Source organism: Abramis brama (genome assembly GCF_963993115.1).
Source record: "Abramis brama genome assembly, chromosome: 8".
NCBI lineage: Eukaryota > Metazoa > Chordata > Actinopteri > Cypriniformes > Leuciscidae > Abramis > Abramis brama.
The window spans coordinates 29,959,751-29,974,664 of NC_139970.1; the positions used below are offsets into that span (position 1 = coordinate 29,959,751).

The 14,914-nt window shown below is 36.8% G+C and overlaps 2 protein-coding genes across 2 annotated transcripts; both read left to right on the forward strand.

Moving 5' to 3' along the window:
• The first annotated feature begins 1,459 nt into the window (after positions 1 to 1,459).
• On the forward strand, positions 1,460 to 10,620 carry col8a1a (collagen, type VIII, alpha 1a). Its single transcript, XM_084122919.1, has 3 exons — positions 1,460 to 1,548; positions 7,229 to 7,448; positions 7,739 to 10,620. Exons 2-3 carry the CDS (start codon positions 7,232 to 7,234, stop codon positions 9,661 to 9,663), a joined length of 2,142 nt encoding a protein of 713 aa, XP_083979045.1. The 5' UTR covers positions 1,460 to 1,548; positions 7,229 to 7,231; the 3' UTR covers positions 9,664 to 10,620.
• A 2,134-nt stretch (positions 10,621 to 12,754) lies between these two features.
• jagn1a (jagunal homolog 1a) lies at positions 12,755 to 14,576 on the forward strand. Its single transcript, XM_084123027.1, has 3 exons — positions 12,755 to 12,894; positions 13,464 to 13,569; positions 13,870 to 14,576. The coding sequence occupies exons 2-3, from the start codon at positions 13,481 to 13,483 to the stop codon at positions 14,330 to 14,332; spliced, it is 552 nt and encodes a 183-aa protein (XP_083979153.1). The 5' UTR covers positions 12,755 to 12,894; positions 13,464 to 13,480; the 3' UTR covers positions 14,333 to 14,576.
• The last annotated feature ends 338 nt before the right edge of the window (positions 14,577 to 14,914 follow it).

The following is a 14,914-nucleotide window of genomic DNA, read 5'->3' on the forward strand; positions in this document are numbered from 1 at the left end:
ATTGCAAAGGTTAATGACGTGTTGGTCGAACACATTCTAGGAACTGAATGAATAGAAAAGCAGACATGAACGAAATACTGAGTGAGTAATTACAGTTGATTTTGGTGCAACAAGCGAAGGTTTAAAAAGCATTTAGGTTCACATGGTGGCGTCACAGTGGACACACTCCACCCCCACTTCAATCCTCACAGCACCATAATTGACTGTTCATTAACACAGGGCTGAGGGCAATATCAGCCTGTTTCCCACAATGATTACCAAAGGCTAAGTACACTGATTGCACCTGTCCCCATGACGACCCTATGCTCCTCTTCTACAACTAATATACTTGTGGTGTTATGTCCCAAACTTTCAGATCTCATATCTCCACTAATGAGCTCTGTTCATTTGAGCTTGCATACAGCTTAAGTCCAATAGTCATTTTAATAATGAATCGTAAAAATATTAAACAATTTTACAGCACATTACAATACACAAAATCATATGCTGTTCAGCCATTTACACGTTGTTCAGAATAAAAAAGTTTTGGGTCAGTACATTTTTAAAAAATAAATTAATGCTTTTATTCAGCAAGGACATATTAGTAGTGTCAGTAACAACAGTTACAGTAAAATTCTATTTAATTTAAAAGCTGTTCTTTTGAACTTTCTATTCATCAAAGAATAATGAAAAAATGTATCACAGATTCCACAAAAATGTAAAGCAGCACAACTGTTTTCAAAAACAATAAATTTTTCTTAAGCACCAAATCAGCATATTAGCATGAGTTCTGAAGGATCATGTGACACTGAAGACTGGAGTAATAAAGCTGAAATTTCAATTTTTCCATCAAATTGATAAATTTAGTATAATTGCTAAAAATAGTATTTCACAATATTGCCGCTTTTACTGTATTTTTGAAAAATGCAGCCTTGGTGAGCATACTTCTTTTAAAAAAAAATTACCAACCCTAACACACACACTTGATTATATTATATTATATTATATTATATTATATTATATTATATTATATTATATTATATTATATTATATTAAAATGTTTGTATATTTAAAATATTCAATAAGTTTAATTATAACTTAAATATATGGATTACTAATACCGATAAACTCAATATTGAACTCATCCTAACTCAGGATTATAACCCTAACTGTGCAGCTCTACCTCAACTGAGAATGTGATGACTAATCAGTGAACAGGAAAGGCTATAGACATCATGCACCACAGTAAGGGTGTAGCTGCCATCAGTAGACAGCGATTTTGGAAAATCAAACAAATCTCAATGTCTATCCTGAAAACACTGCACCTTTATACTGTCACATGTTCATCCATACTGTAGCAACCTTTCTCTCTTCAATCGGCCTCTCTTCTCCCTCCCCTGCTGTCTGACTCCACCCTGCTGTGAATAAAAGGTGGTCGTCTGCAGACTGTTACTTGTTTAAGTCCAGTTTGCATTGGTCAGTTGGTCAAGGTGTGTGTTTCAGGGTCTTTCTGAGTGTAAGCCTGAGAATCCTTGAGATTATCTCCTTCTACAGCCGTTCAAAGGAAAGGTAAGAAAATACACTTAAATATATTCATTGTTTTAATAGTCTGCTTATTAACTGCTTGTCTTGATTCTCATTGATGTACACTGTAAAAACTAATGGAAAAATTTGATCTAATTTGTAATTTCAAAATAATTATGATCAAATAGACAAGTAATGAAAAAGGAAGTGGTTGAGCATAGATATAAGGTAAATAGTTTCCCCCATTTGTAGCATTATTCTGTGTCAGTGTTTGAGGTAGTGCGTGTTGAAAACTTAAATGAAACCTTATTACAAGCTACCCTGCTGCATTGATTGTAACAGGCAAAGATGTGCATTTGCGTTTCATACTAGATTGTAAAACACTCTTTTATCTTTGGGCTCTTATCTCATCTCTCATCTGTCTGACAAATGAAGCTGATGAATTTTACTGCAGAAATGTGATTAATATAAAGCAAACTCGCTTTTAGCATGTTTAATCATTTATGGGTGGTTTATAAAGTGTATAAACCACTCATAGATGTGTATACAGTTGTACTGTCCAGTCTACTTGATATGCAAATTTTATTTTCTGTTCAATTTTATTACAGAAATACTGAGCAGAAACATCATGTTGCTTTAACAAGTTTGGTGTGCAGTTTCTAGGTTAATGTGTTAGCTCCCCCTCCTGGTGGCAGCCATATGGTGTCTTTGCATGCATGTGTGATTGTGATAGTGTGTACCTGATAGTGGACTGTTAGATGAACTCTCAGCTGGGAGACGAATACAAAGCAGACACCCATTAATGGCACAATGGGATGTGACTTGTGTCATTGTTTCAACAATTCATACATTGAAAGAATGTTTCAATACATTCTACATTTATTGCAGAAATAAATTGTGTGCAGTTTCAGCACTGTAAAAAACGTTGCTGTGTCATAGCTTATTGATCATATAATAATTTACAGTGTAGTGAGTGATTAATGCCACTTCTAGAAATTTCTATAGTGAGACTTTTGAGTTGCATAAAGTTTCTTCTCATTAGTGAACAGACAGATCAGAATGTTCATTCAAATAACGAAACGTTGTTTGATTCAATCCAACATGTGGCTGAAATGAATTCCGCCTCCTTATGCAAGCTAATTGCAAAGTACTTGCTTTGGATTTACTATTAACATCACTTCAAAAAATATTCCCCAATAAAATAAATAAATAATCATTTTTGAACATTTTTAAACTAACAATAATATAATATATTAAATATATTATATTATTGTTGGAGTTTAACACTTGCAAATAGTAATAAAAAAGAAATTAGCTTCTTTCTGCAAATATAACCAATCATTGTCAGAGGTAAGCATTCAAGCCAATCAGCTTTCAGTATCACTTTACTGGGTCATCAAACCTGCTCATGAGACAACAGGTGAAAAGAAACTTTCAAATGTATCTAATTATCGATACAATCCAGATTAATGAAAGATCTCATAACAAGTGAAACAGAGCCATAAATTAATTATTTGGATGATATGGAATGGAGCTCTCCATTCAATCATAAATGTTTCTATTACGATCATTGTCTGTAACTGGTGATTTGTTCCATTGATTTACTAAAATAACAAGTGTTGCTTTGGTTATTATAATAGATCATAACTCGTCATTAATTATGTAGAAAATTTGTATGTATCAGTGGAGTATCTTTATTATCAGTAAATAGATAAAACAGATCTAAATAGGCTACTAGATAGATAGATAGATAGATAGATAGATGATAGATAGATAGATAGATAGATAGATAGATAGATAGATAGATAGATAGATAGATAGATAGATAGATAGATAGATAGATAGATAGATAGATTCTTTCTGACATACATTCTTCACATCCTCTCTCCCCACACATGCACTTTTGAGGCTAGCAGACCCTTGCCGTGTTTCTCACTCTTATTAACGCTCAGCTGTTAAAATGCTTCTAAGTAACCCAACAGATGCTCAAAGAGAATGAGGACCTTGTTGTACCTCAAAAAGGCCTGTTTTTTTCCTACAGCTGGTATATAGTCAATATAGTCTGTCTGCTACATTGTACAAAAGGAGATATGTGTGTCACATCACAATATTCTGTAGGTTGACTGGCATATGAATTATTTGAGCACCCTCTGATTGGTCTGCTGCAACACATGCATGTTAGTACAATCACTCTTTCTGGTTTCCCAATATTCAGTTGTCCCGGAACATCAGGTAATTCAACATGGACATTGAAAATTAATTAACTCAAATATTTAGCTACAGTACTTATTCCACAGTATTATTCCTCTCACATGTTAAAATAATTAAATGAACATTTCTGTTCAAGAAAAATCGAAATGTATTAGATATTAGTTAAAATCATAATCTAGAATATATTGTCTTACTGGATCACAGCCTCTTAAAGTCCTCCCTTGGTTTGCTGAAAGAATCACCCCCCTCCTTTTTTCCCATAGAAAGCCAGAATAAAAGTGTTGTCATTGATGATTTATGTGTTTCTTTGTGAACACACTGCTCTGTAAAGATGGGGAAAAAGGGTGTGAGAGACTGAATGAAATAAAAGACAGAATGGAAGAATGAGGGACTAGGCAGACAAGAGCAGGGAAGGGATTTTTGCAAACACTGTTGGCCATCTGTGTCTCAGTGAGAGGCCGAATGTGAGCATTTAACTAGACTTATTTGCCGTGTTGTTTATACGTTCAGTTACTAAAGCAATGAGATTCTTGAAGAACATTTCACAAATAGCACGGAGGACTTTCATTTTTACTATAGGGTCAAAGGTCATGTTTAAATGTATAGGCTAAATGTAGCTGCCTGAGATCAAAAGTTTGAAAAAAGGTTTGAAAAGACTTCATAATTATGGAAGGTGATATTTACATTGTAATCCACCATTTTAAATGCTGTTATGATTTTTTTAATGTTTTTATAGGAAGTCCCTCATACTCACAAAGGCTGAGTTTTTTAAATAAAAAATACAGTAAAAACAGTAATATTGTAAAATATTACAATTTAAAATAAATGTTTTCTATTATATATTATATAACAGCATATTAAAAGGCTGTTTATTTATGTGATGGTAAAGCTGAATTATCAGCATCATTACTCCAGTCTTCAGTGTCACATGATCATTCAGAAATCATTTTAAAATGCTGATTTGCTGATCAAGAAACATTTCCTATTGTTATCAATGTTGAAAACAGTTGTGCTGCTTAATATTTTTGAGAAAACCGTGATTTTATTAATAAAAAAAACCCTACCCTTTAAAAAGCAGTGTATTGCAAAATCAAGAGTTATGATATTCACAGATGATATACCATAAGCGAATTAAAGTCACATGAAATGGAAGTTGCTACAGTCATTTATTCTCCATTGTGATGTATATCAGAGTGAAACAGCTTCTTGAACAGGAAAAAAATGTATGGCGGGACGTGATGTGATTATGCCCATCGAGAATTGATTTGATGGTTGTGGTTTGCTATTGCTGTGATCTCATGTGAGTGACAGGTAGGTTGTTCCACCCTTGCGCCAGTAAACACGTCATCAGAGAAGAGATGTTGATGCAAGAGAGATGGGCATAAAAGATTACAAGGGCATGATTTTTAATTTGATAATAATTATGTGCATGGATAAATAATTTATAATAAACTCTGCAGTATATATAATATCTATATCTTTTGCTGATAATTTTATATAAATATAGACATTGACATATACATCTCTAAAATTCCTGTGAATTTATTATTATGTGTAAAAGTGGTTTCAGGACATTAGCATGATCTTTTACCTTTTACAATTTATGTTTATAACATAAAAAAACAACTCATATTTTAACTTATTGGCAGGATTGGGGCCATAGTGTAAACATAAATTTCTTTCTAATTATGTTTTCCAATATAGAAATGACAATATTGTTAATATGTTGTTATAACGATCACTGTTATGTTCACTGTATATTGTTATAGTCATTGTAGTGATGCCTAACTAATCACATTGCTAATGTTAGTGCTAATGACTGTTAATGACTTTTGTCCTTGTAACATTGTACTTGTTTACTGATTTGATTGCTCTATTTTTAGTGGGTGAATGTGACTGTTTCTGACCTTTGTAAAAAAAAAAAAAAAAAAAAAAAAAATCCATAGAAAGGAGGGAAAGGGGGCCTGCTGATAGGGTGAAAAGGTCTACATCAGTGTTTACCTGTCTGCAGCTGTAGACTTTGGTCTATTCTTTTTCATCAGCTGAGCTTACATTCCTCCTTTTTCTTCTCTTCTGCACTCTCTCTCTTTCTTTTACCTGGTCATGGAAAAGTAGGTTAGATATATTAGTCTTTCGGATCATTCTTATGCAATTAGCATGATCACTGGAATTAACATTCCTCATCACAAAATGACATCCCTGCAGACCTGATCTAGAAACATACATTCATAATTTCACATAATGTCACATGTGCAAACACCCATTTTAGAATGTGGGATTTGATTACTTTGCTCTAAACCATTTTGTTGCCAACAATAAATTAGTATGGCTGGATGAAACTATATGTCTTATGCCAAAACATTTGATGCTGCGTTGGATTCAAGCCGCGGTGGTCAAAAGACTGATGGAGTGTGGAATGCGTTCTCTGCATTATGGGATTCATTGTTTCAGTAGATTTTCTGTGTAAAAACACTGTCAAATCTTATGATAACATTTATATGTGCAATTAAATAAGGGTAATGCATGATAATGCTTTTCTAACAACTTTTGTAGTGGACATTGTTATCAGCATTACATGAAGCTAAATCAACCGAACAATGTTTTATGATAGTGTACGGCACATTCGAACTGGTATTTAGGTCTTTGGCCCAAACCTATATCTCTCTCAAAAAGCATTAAACCTATGGCATATCTGTGTGATTCTCAGCAGCCTGAGAAAAAGCCAAAAGGTCAACTCTGTCTCTCCCATCATCTTGATGCAATCTTTGTTTCATTCACATCTAAGTTGTTATTGTTTTCCCATTAAATTTAAAGCATCACAGTAACGTGTTATGAAAACTTATTTGGTCATTTAACAAGAGACAAGCAAAAATGTAAAGCGGTTTACACATTAATGAACATCTACTGTTTACTGTCTGGGATTCCTGCAGTGTGAAAGGTGAATTGCTGGAAATTTCTTTCTAGTTACTGAGAACTTCCCCAGAGTTTCTTAGAAGTGAGAAATTCCAATAAAGGGTTTGCTTCCTGTCCTTTGCTTTTACAGTTAAAAAGTCAGCTTTAAGGTCACGTTTAAGAGTATAGGCTAAATTTAGATGCCTGAGAAAGTAATGCTGTCTAATCTCAAATCAAGTTAGAAGAAGGTATGAGGAGATATAATTATGGAGGGTGATGTTAACATTGAAATTGATTATATTATTAATTAATATATATTGTTCAAAGGTTTTGGGTTGGTAAGATTATTAATGTTTTTGAAAGAAGTATTTTATGTTCTCAGAATTTGCTCTCAACATTTTAAACTAAATGGACTGGTTCTTTTGTTTTTAGCTGAAAGACTATGAAATTGATTATAAAGAATATTTCATAATCTTCCTTTGTGAAGGAAAAAGCATATTATTGTGCTCTCCTCAAACAGCAGATATTATATAATTAGTTGATACTGTTAGAAATATATGTGCATTTATATTATTAGGTCATTTTACAGACTTGTTAATGGTTATTTCATTTTCCCCCACAGGCCATGGCCATGGCTGCTTTCCTGGTAGTTTTCGTGGAATTGGCTCTACTGCCATCAGTTTTTGGGGGTGCATATTATGGACACAAGCCACATCCTCAACAGCACCAACCCTTACCACAGATGCCTCATATGGGCATGGGAAAGGATATGCCACACATGCCATATCCACACTACAGAAAAGACCTACCAATGCACCTAAACAAAGGCAAAGATACCAAAGGTATGAACACTTGTTTATCTTAGAACGTATGGTCACACTGTACATGATATACATGGTATAGCCTACATTATTACTGTTTGTTTGTTCTTATTTCAAATTAAACAACAGGGTTTGTAGTGATTATAATTAGTTTATACAGTACATAATATACATGACTTATAAAGTCCCTTTATTCACTGGTTAATTAGTTGTTTTTTTAAATGTGGTTACTTTTTTTTAATTTACTTATGCTGACACACCTTCTTATGGTCACTGATACCTAATGCTGTCCCTGCTTTTCCTTTACAAAGGTGAGACCATTCCCAGAGGTGAGCAGGGTGTTCAGGGAGAGACTGGACCTCAAGGGCCCCCTGGTCCACCTGGGCCCCAAGGACCTTCTGGGCCTCAAGGTAATGGAATGCTAGGCCCTCCTGGAAGGTCAGGACCTCCTGGTCCTCCAGGATTCCCTGGAGTTGGTAAGCCAGGAATGCCAGGTATGCCCGGGAAGCCAGGAGGTATTGGGCAGCCTGGACAGCAAGGTGAACAGGGACCCAGAGGTGAAGAGGGACCACCAGGCATGACTGGGCCACATGGCCCTCCTGGACCCCCAGGCCTGCCAGGAATAGGAAAGCCTGGTGGACAAGGATTACCAGGACAGCCAGGGGGTAAAGGAGATCCAGGACATAAAGGTTTTCCTGGTCTCCCAGGGTTACCTGGGCCTAAAGGAGACAGAGGAATTGGACAACCAGGCCCACTAGGGCCCAAAGGGCCACCTGGGCCACCTGGGCTCCCAGGGAAGGCAGGATTACCAGGTGTGGGTAAGCCTGGTCTTCCTGGTGTACCAGGTCCACCTGGTGTGCCAGGGAAACCTGGACAGCCTGGAGAGCTAGGTCCAGAGGGTCCACCTGGTGGACTGGGCCCACAAGGACCACAAGGGCCCCCTGGTATTGGAAGTCCAGGAGAAGGTGGATTACCAGGCCAGCCAGGGGCACCTGGACACAAAGGATTACAAGGACCACCAGGGTTACCTGGTAAACCTGGATTACCTGGATTTGGCAAACCTGGATACCCTGGCCCAAAGGGTGATAAAGGGGTGGGAGGGCTTCCTGGTGCTCAAGGACCAAAAGGAGACAAAGGTTATGGTGGTCAACCAGGCATGATTGGACCACCTGGTCAAACTGGTCCTACAGGTCCTCCTGGACCAATGGGGGCACCAGGTGGAATTGGTTCCCCAGGGATAAAAGGAGAGGGAGGTCTAGAAGGAGACAAGGGAGATCCGGGGCCTATGGGGCAACCAGGTCCTCCAGGATTTCCTGGTCAACCGGGCCTCCAAGGTGAAGATGGACAACCTGGGACAAGAGGACCACCAGGACCCATAGGTCCCAAAGGAGAAGCAGGAAGCAATGGTCTACCTGGTTCCCCAGGTCCATCTGGCCTGCCTGGTCTTAAAGGAGAACTTGGTCAGCCCGGCCCAGAAGGACCACAGGGTCCTAAAGGCATTCCAGGTCTTGCAGGGCCTGGAGGACTAATTGGGCCTCCTGGACCACCTGGGGCAAAGGGAGAAGTTGGTCCATCAGGTCAAGCTGGTCCACCCGGTAAAGGCAGCCCTGGAACCCCTGGTCCTCTTGGTCCCGCAGGTCCACCTGGCCAAAATGGAAACCCAGGTCAGCCAGGAATGCCAGGTCCACCGGGACCTCCTGGACCCCCAGGCCCCCCTCCTTCCCCTGACCTGATGAGTGTTCTTCCTGAGATGGGCCCTGCCCTTGATGGTATGAAAACTGGTGGATACAAGAAAGGGAAGTATGCCGGTGGGGGTGATATGATGGGTGCCAATGGTCTGGAGATGCCTGCTTTCACTGCCCAGCTGACCACACCATTCCCTCCAGTTGGCACACCAATAGTGCTTGACAAACTACTGTATAATGGGCGTCAGAATTACAACCCTCAGACCGGTGTGTTCACCTGTGACCTCCCAGGCATCTACTACTTCGCCTATCATTTGCACTGCAAGGGTGCCAATGTATGGGTTGGGCTCTACAGGAATGGGGAGCCACTTATGTATACATATGATGAGTACAAGAAGGGTTTCCTGGATCAAGCATCTGGGAGTGCAGTGATTCCATTACAACCAGGAGACACAGTTTATTTACAATTACCATCTGACCAGGCAGCTGGATTTTATGCAGGACAGTATGTCCATTCCTCCTTCTCCGGCTTTTTACTGTACCCAATGTAGATTGCAAGAATAAGTGAGAGAATTTGAAGGAGAGAGAGGGAAGAAAGAACTGACATTAAAATGTTTGACTTAAAAATGTCAGTATTTTTAAGTACATTCTCACAGGGAATAAAGAAGACTCAGAGACAGCCCTTTAAAACTCAACCCAACAATATCAATCTACAGACTGTATAAGTATATGCAATGTTAAATTACAGAGTACATTGTATATAAAGATACAACCTGCACAAAGACTCTCACAGATTGTAGTAAGAAACTTCAATTCAACACCACATTTAAACAGCTTTTTGAGAAGATTGTTTTTGTAATGTATTTATGTATTTGCTTAATTGATGGTATCCAACATGAGTATACATGCTTTAAAATGTTTAGAACTCTATTTGTAATGTCATTGTGACATTTGCATGATAAATAATGTATTTGCTTTAAATGAGATGAGAAAAGCCATTCAATTTTTCAAAAATATCACATCATATTTGTCTTTCTTTATCAATGATTTTAAAAAATGTTAAAGTTTTTGCACACTTCTAATATTGTAACACATGCGCTGTGTGAACTGCAACCAAATTACATATTTGTTTGTATGAGTTTGTGTGTGTGTGTGTGTGTGTGTGTGTGTGTGAGAGAGAGAGAGAGAGAGCATGTGTGCTAGATTTTTATTTTATCCCCCTCCCCCAAAAAAGATTATTTTTAAACTATAAATACTAACTTGTCTGAAAACCACTGTTCTTAAAGTTAACTGTCATAAAAATGAGAGTTTTTCTCACAATAATTTAAATTTCACTATCACAAATCAAATTTCATATCAATTCCCTTGTTTCCACCCAACTCTGAATTGAATTTTCACCTGAAATATTACTCTTTTTTTCGATTGTGTAATAACCTTTGTTTTTATATGTTGGTCACTTTGAACAACGGTGCTAAAATTGTCTAATCCAATGACTCCCCCTCCCTACTTATTGGTGACTTTTTCTTTGAATTTTGTAATAAAGATGATTTACATTCATAATTGTATGTCAATCAATTTACTGTACCAGAAATGTAGTAATATATCTCTTCTAAAAACCATCACCTAATTATGATCATGTGGGGAATTTGCAAACCATGCCAATACTTTAATCTAAAATATCTTAAATTTAAAGCATCAAATTTAGTATACATTTTTACCATGTATGAAAATACATACTATAAAAATTATAGTTCTAATGTGATCTGTTGCAATTAATCTTGAACCTAAATGCTATACTGCTCATTTATTGTTAAGAATAGCCATTAAAAAAACATTTTAACAGTTACACCAAAATGGCACAGAGCTAGTGATTGTCAATGATACTATTCAATCTAGCCATTATTAACTCAGTAGCCTATTCTATAGAAAACAACTAGCCTACTTGGTCTTAGTCCCGAGTTTCATTAAAAAGATTGTACAAGGAGAATACAATACAAAGATTATAAAATATTCTTGATGTGAAGGAGATCCTAAATTAAATTATTATTCTTTTACGTTGTAGGCCTAAATGTATTCACGGTATAATGAAATGCCTAAATTATTTGATGTTTGTGCCTAAAAAAATAAATAAAAAAGATAAATAACGATTATGGTTATGGCGAAAGCTTGGCTCAAAGTCATGAACATTCATTCTATCGTGCTCAAGTTCCATGATAACCTCCCCTGGACATGGCTAGTCACAGAAACTAATTAATAATCATCAGAGCTGAAGAGCTGAAGTCACTGGCAGTGTGATCTGGACACACATGGAGGCTTTTCCCATTGAGTGCCAAGGCCCTGTTTTAATAATTATCTCAGACACCAGACATTCACATAATTTTGCATTGCATGAATTGATGAAAAACGTAAAAATAAAAAAATACAAATAAAAAAATATGTTTTTTTTGGTTGTTGTTGTTTACATGCCAACATGTCATCATTAACCAACATCAGAGAACTGAACATGAAAGTGTATTGTTAAACTATTTAAATAATAACTATATTAATCTCAGGAGAACTTCAAGTAAATGTTTTAAGTCAGCAGAGTTTGGGAATCCCTGCCCTATGTTGAAGATCAGAAATAGTCATTGTACTGTACACCTGTAAAATGGGAAAAATACTTTTGAATAAATTTCCAAATGTTAAACACGATTAACACAACATTATGGATGATATAATTTTGGATGATTTCACACCATTATAAAACACATTACATGATAGGGTTTTTTTCAGTGCAACACATGGTCAAATAACAGACATGATGTATGCTTTATAATTATATAAATATAATTGTGTGTGTGTGTGTGTGCGTGCGTGTGTGAAATATTTATTCATTTAATATTTATTATTAGAAGCAGTTCTTTATTGTAGATTCTCTCAACTTAATTTGACTGTTAAAGGGAAGCTTGATGTACTTGATGTTTCAAAGTTGTATGACTTCTTTCGTTGGACATATTTTGAAAAACGTCTCAGCGTTTTGTTTTTAATATACAATGGAAGGAAAACCCTATTTTTGGTGTTGATAAAGGAAACTTGAGCCTTGAGCGACTGTGGAGGCTGGGAAACACTGGCTATAGCCATAGCCTACAAAATAAATTAAAAATTAAGAATGACACAAATACTCACATCAGCCTATACATTTTATTAGGGCACCACAGATACATTTGTAGAGGTTTAATTTAGGCATTGTTGTCAACACTCTGCTATAGGCTATAGCCTACTGTATCACTGAATGCCAACGAGGTAAACATCGTTGGCAGATAAAAATGTTTAAGACAATTTTTTAACTATTAAAATTAAATTTAAGGCCTCACAAATTAAATAAATAAAACTAAAGACATCAAAGAGTAAAAACACAACACGGAAATATCATGAATATTCATGTAGCCTATACACTCCACCCACTGGAACCGTTTTTCAAAGGAACTGAATATTACACAACAACGGCATAGTAGGCTAGCAGCAGCCAGCTGTTACTTCCTCTTTCTTTAAATCCGAATGGACCTCAATGAACCTAATAAATATTCATGAGCCAAGCAACCGGCTCAGTATAGGCTACTCGGTGATGCTGAGGATGCGCAGACTGTGATACTGCGCTGTCAAATCACATCGCACGGAGGGGCAGAGAGATTCTTTAGTGCGCATGAGCAACATTTCCTTCATTGATAAAAATCCTTTGTGTGAACATTTCCTCATCTAATCCTGTCACTGTTGCTTTCGGTCGCATTTCACCAATCCATACGGTAAGTTATTTTATTAAAAGGCGCATCACATGAAATAACCGCTTTCTATTTACAGTGATCCGCGCAGCTGAAACGGTAAATTTATCCTTCATCCGGAAGCCGGCCGGCAATATGTGCCTACAATATATCAGTTCATCTACAGTTAATGCCTTTATTTAATTTCTGTACCAAACAGATAGGCCTATATTTGTTATGCTTCATCTTGCATGCTTATATAGGCCTAATCATGTGAAATTCATAAAAGTATAGCTTATATGCTATTGGGTTAATGTAGTTTTCCCCCTTTCATTTATGTGCTGGGGTGCTTTATTGTAAATTGTCCGTTAGATTGATCAGATGTAGAGATATCACAGGACTATTTCTATTCAGACCCCTAAATGTTAATGTAATATTGTCCTTTTCAGTAGCTATGATGTGTCTTGATATTATAATAGGCTATTACATTCTGAATAATTAATTTCAGCATTTGGGGATATTTCTATTTCAATTCAAATATGCTCTGTCTGTATAATAATCTCAAATTGCTAAACTGATATGTCAGGCCATAACATATTTGTATGGTGTTACAGTTATCTTGAAATTGGCAATGGCATCGCGTGCTGGCCCCAGAGCTGCAGGGACTGATGGGAGTGATTTTAAACACAGAGAGAAAGTGGCATCTCACTATCAGATGAGGTAACTATAACCTTCAAACTGTCACAGCAATATGCTACAGGATTGCCAATGAAATTGTTTACATCAGAACAGGGATGGGCAACTTCGGTCCTGGAGGGCCACTGTCCTACAGAGTTTAGCTTCAACCCTAATCAAACACACCTGAACAAGCTAATCAAGGTCCTCAGGATTACTAGAAAATTACAGGCAGGTGATTTTTTCAGGGTTGGAGCTAAACTCTGTAAGACAGTGGCCCTCCAGGACCGAAGTTGCCCATCCCTGCATCAGAATATGTGTTTGAATTTTGAAAATGTCTTTCAGTGCTTCATTGAAATCAGAGATAAAGAAGCTCACCGTAGTGCATTTCCTCATATGGATACTGGTGGCGGCTCAGGTGGCTGTTAGTCACCTCAATCTGGTGTCGCATGACTTGGTGGCCATGCCCTATCAGTGGGAGTATCCCTACCTTTTGAGTCTCCTGCCCTCGTTTATTGGAGCCCTGGCCATGCCGAAGAACAACATCAGCTACCTTGTGATCTCCATGATCAGTGCTGGTTTGTTCTCTGTGGCACCCTTGATTTTTGGTGCAATGGAAATGTTTCCACTGGCCCAGCAGCTGTACCGACACGGGAAGGCCTACCGGTTTATATTTGGCTTCTCGGCTGTCTCTGTGATGTATCTACTCATGGTGATTGCTGTTCAGGTGCACGCATGGCAAATCTACTACAGCAAGAAGCTTCTAGATGCCTGGTTCAACTCAACACAAGAGAAGAAGAAGAAATAAAAACACTATTGTATACTCGACCATGCTCATTTTCTGTCTTAGTTGTTGCTGTACAATGCATGCAAATATTTTTAATGTTATAATATGTATATTTGCAAGCCAACAAATCTTACATTTATTCACACAAGACCTAGAATTCTGTTTAATTTTAATTTGTTTCTTCGGGAGGTCTGGTCCACGTCCAAGAAAACAGAGCAATTCACATAATTTCTAATATGTTATAAATAAAATATTTCTTTAGATATTTCATTGTAATGTATTTTATACTGATGATTTCATTCTAAGCTTGATTTTTTTTAATCAAACAAGGTCTAACATAGTATAGTCATATAGCCTATAACATCATAAAAGTCAACTATGTGACTCATATAAGGCATCTATTTTTTGCCAGCTTTAAATATAAATCAGTTAAACTCCAGTCAGTTTTATTTATTTAAATGAACGGATCAATTTAATATAGAATATATATATATATATTTTTTTTTGGTTTAGTAACAAAATTCAGACGCCATATAGGCCACCTCATCAGTAGGCCTAGTAATTAAATTTACAAGTGTCCGGATAGCGCGCATGCGCGTTTGT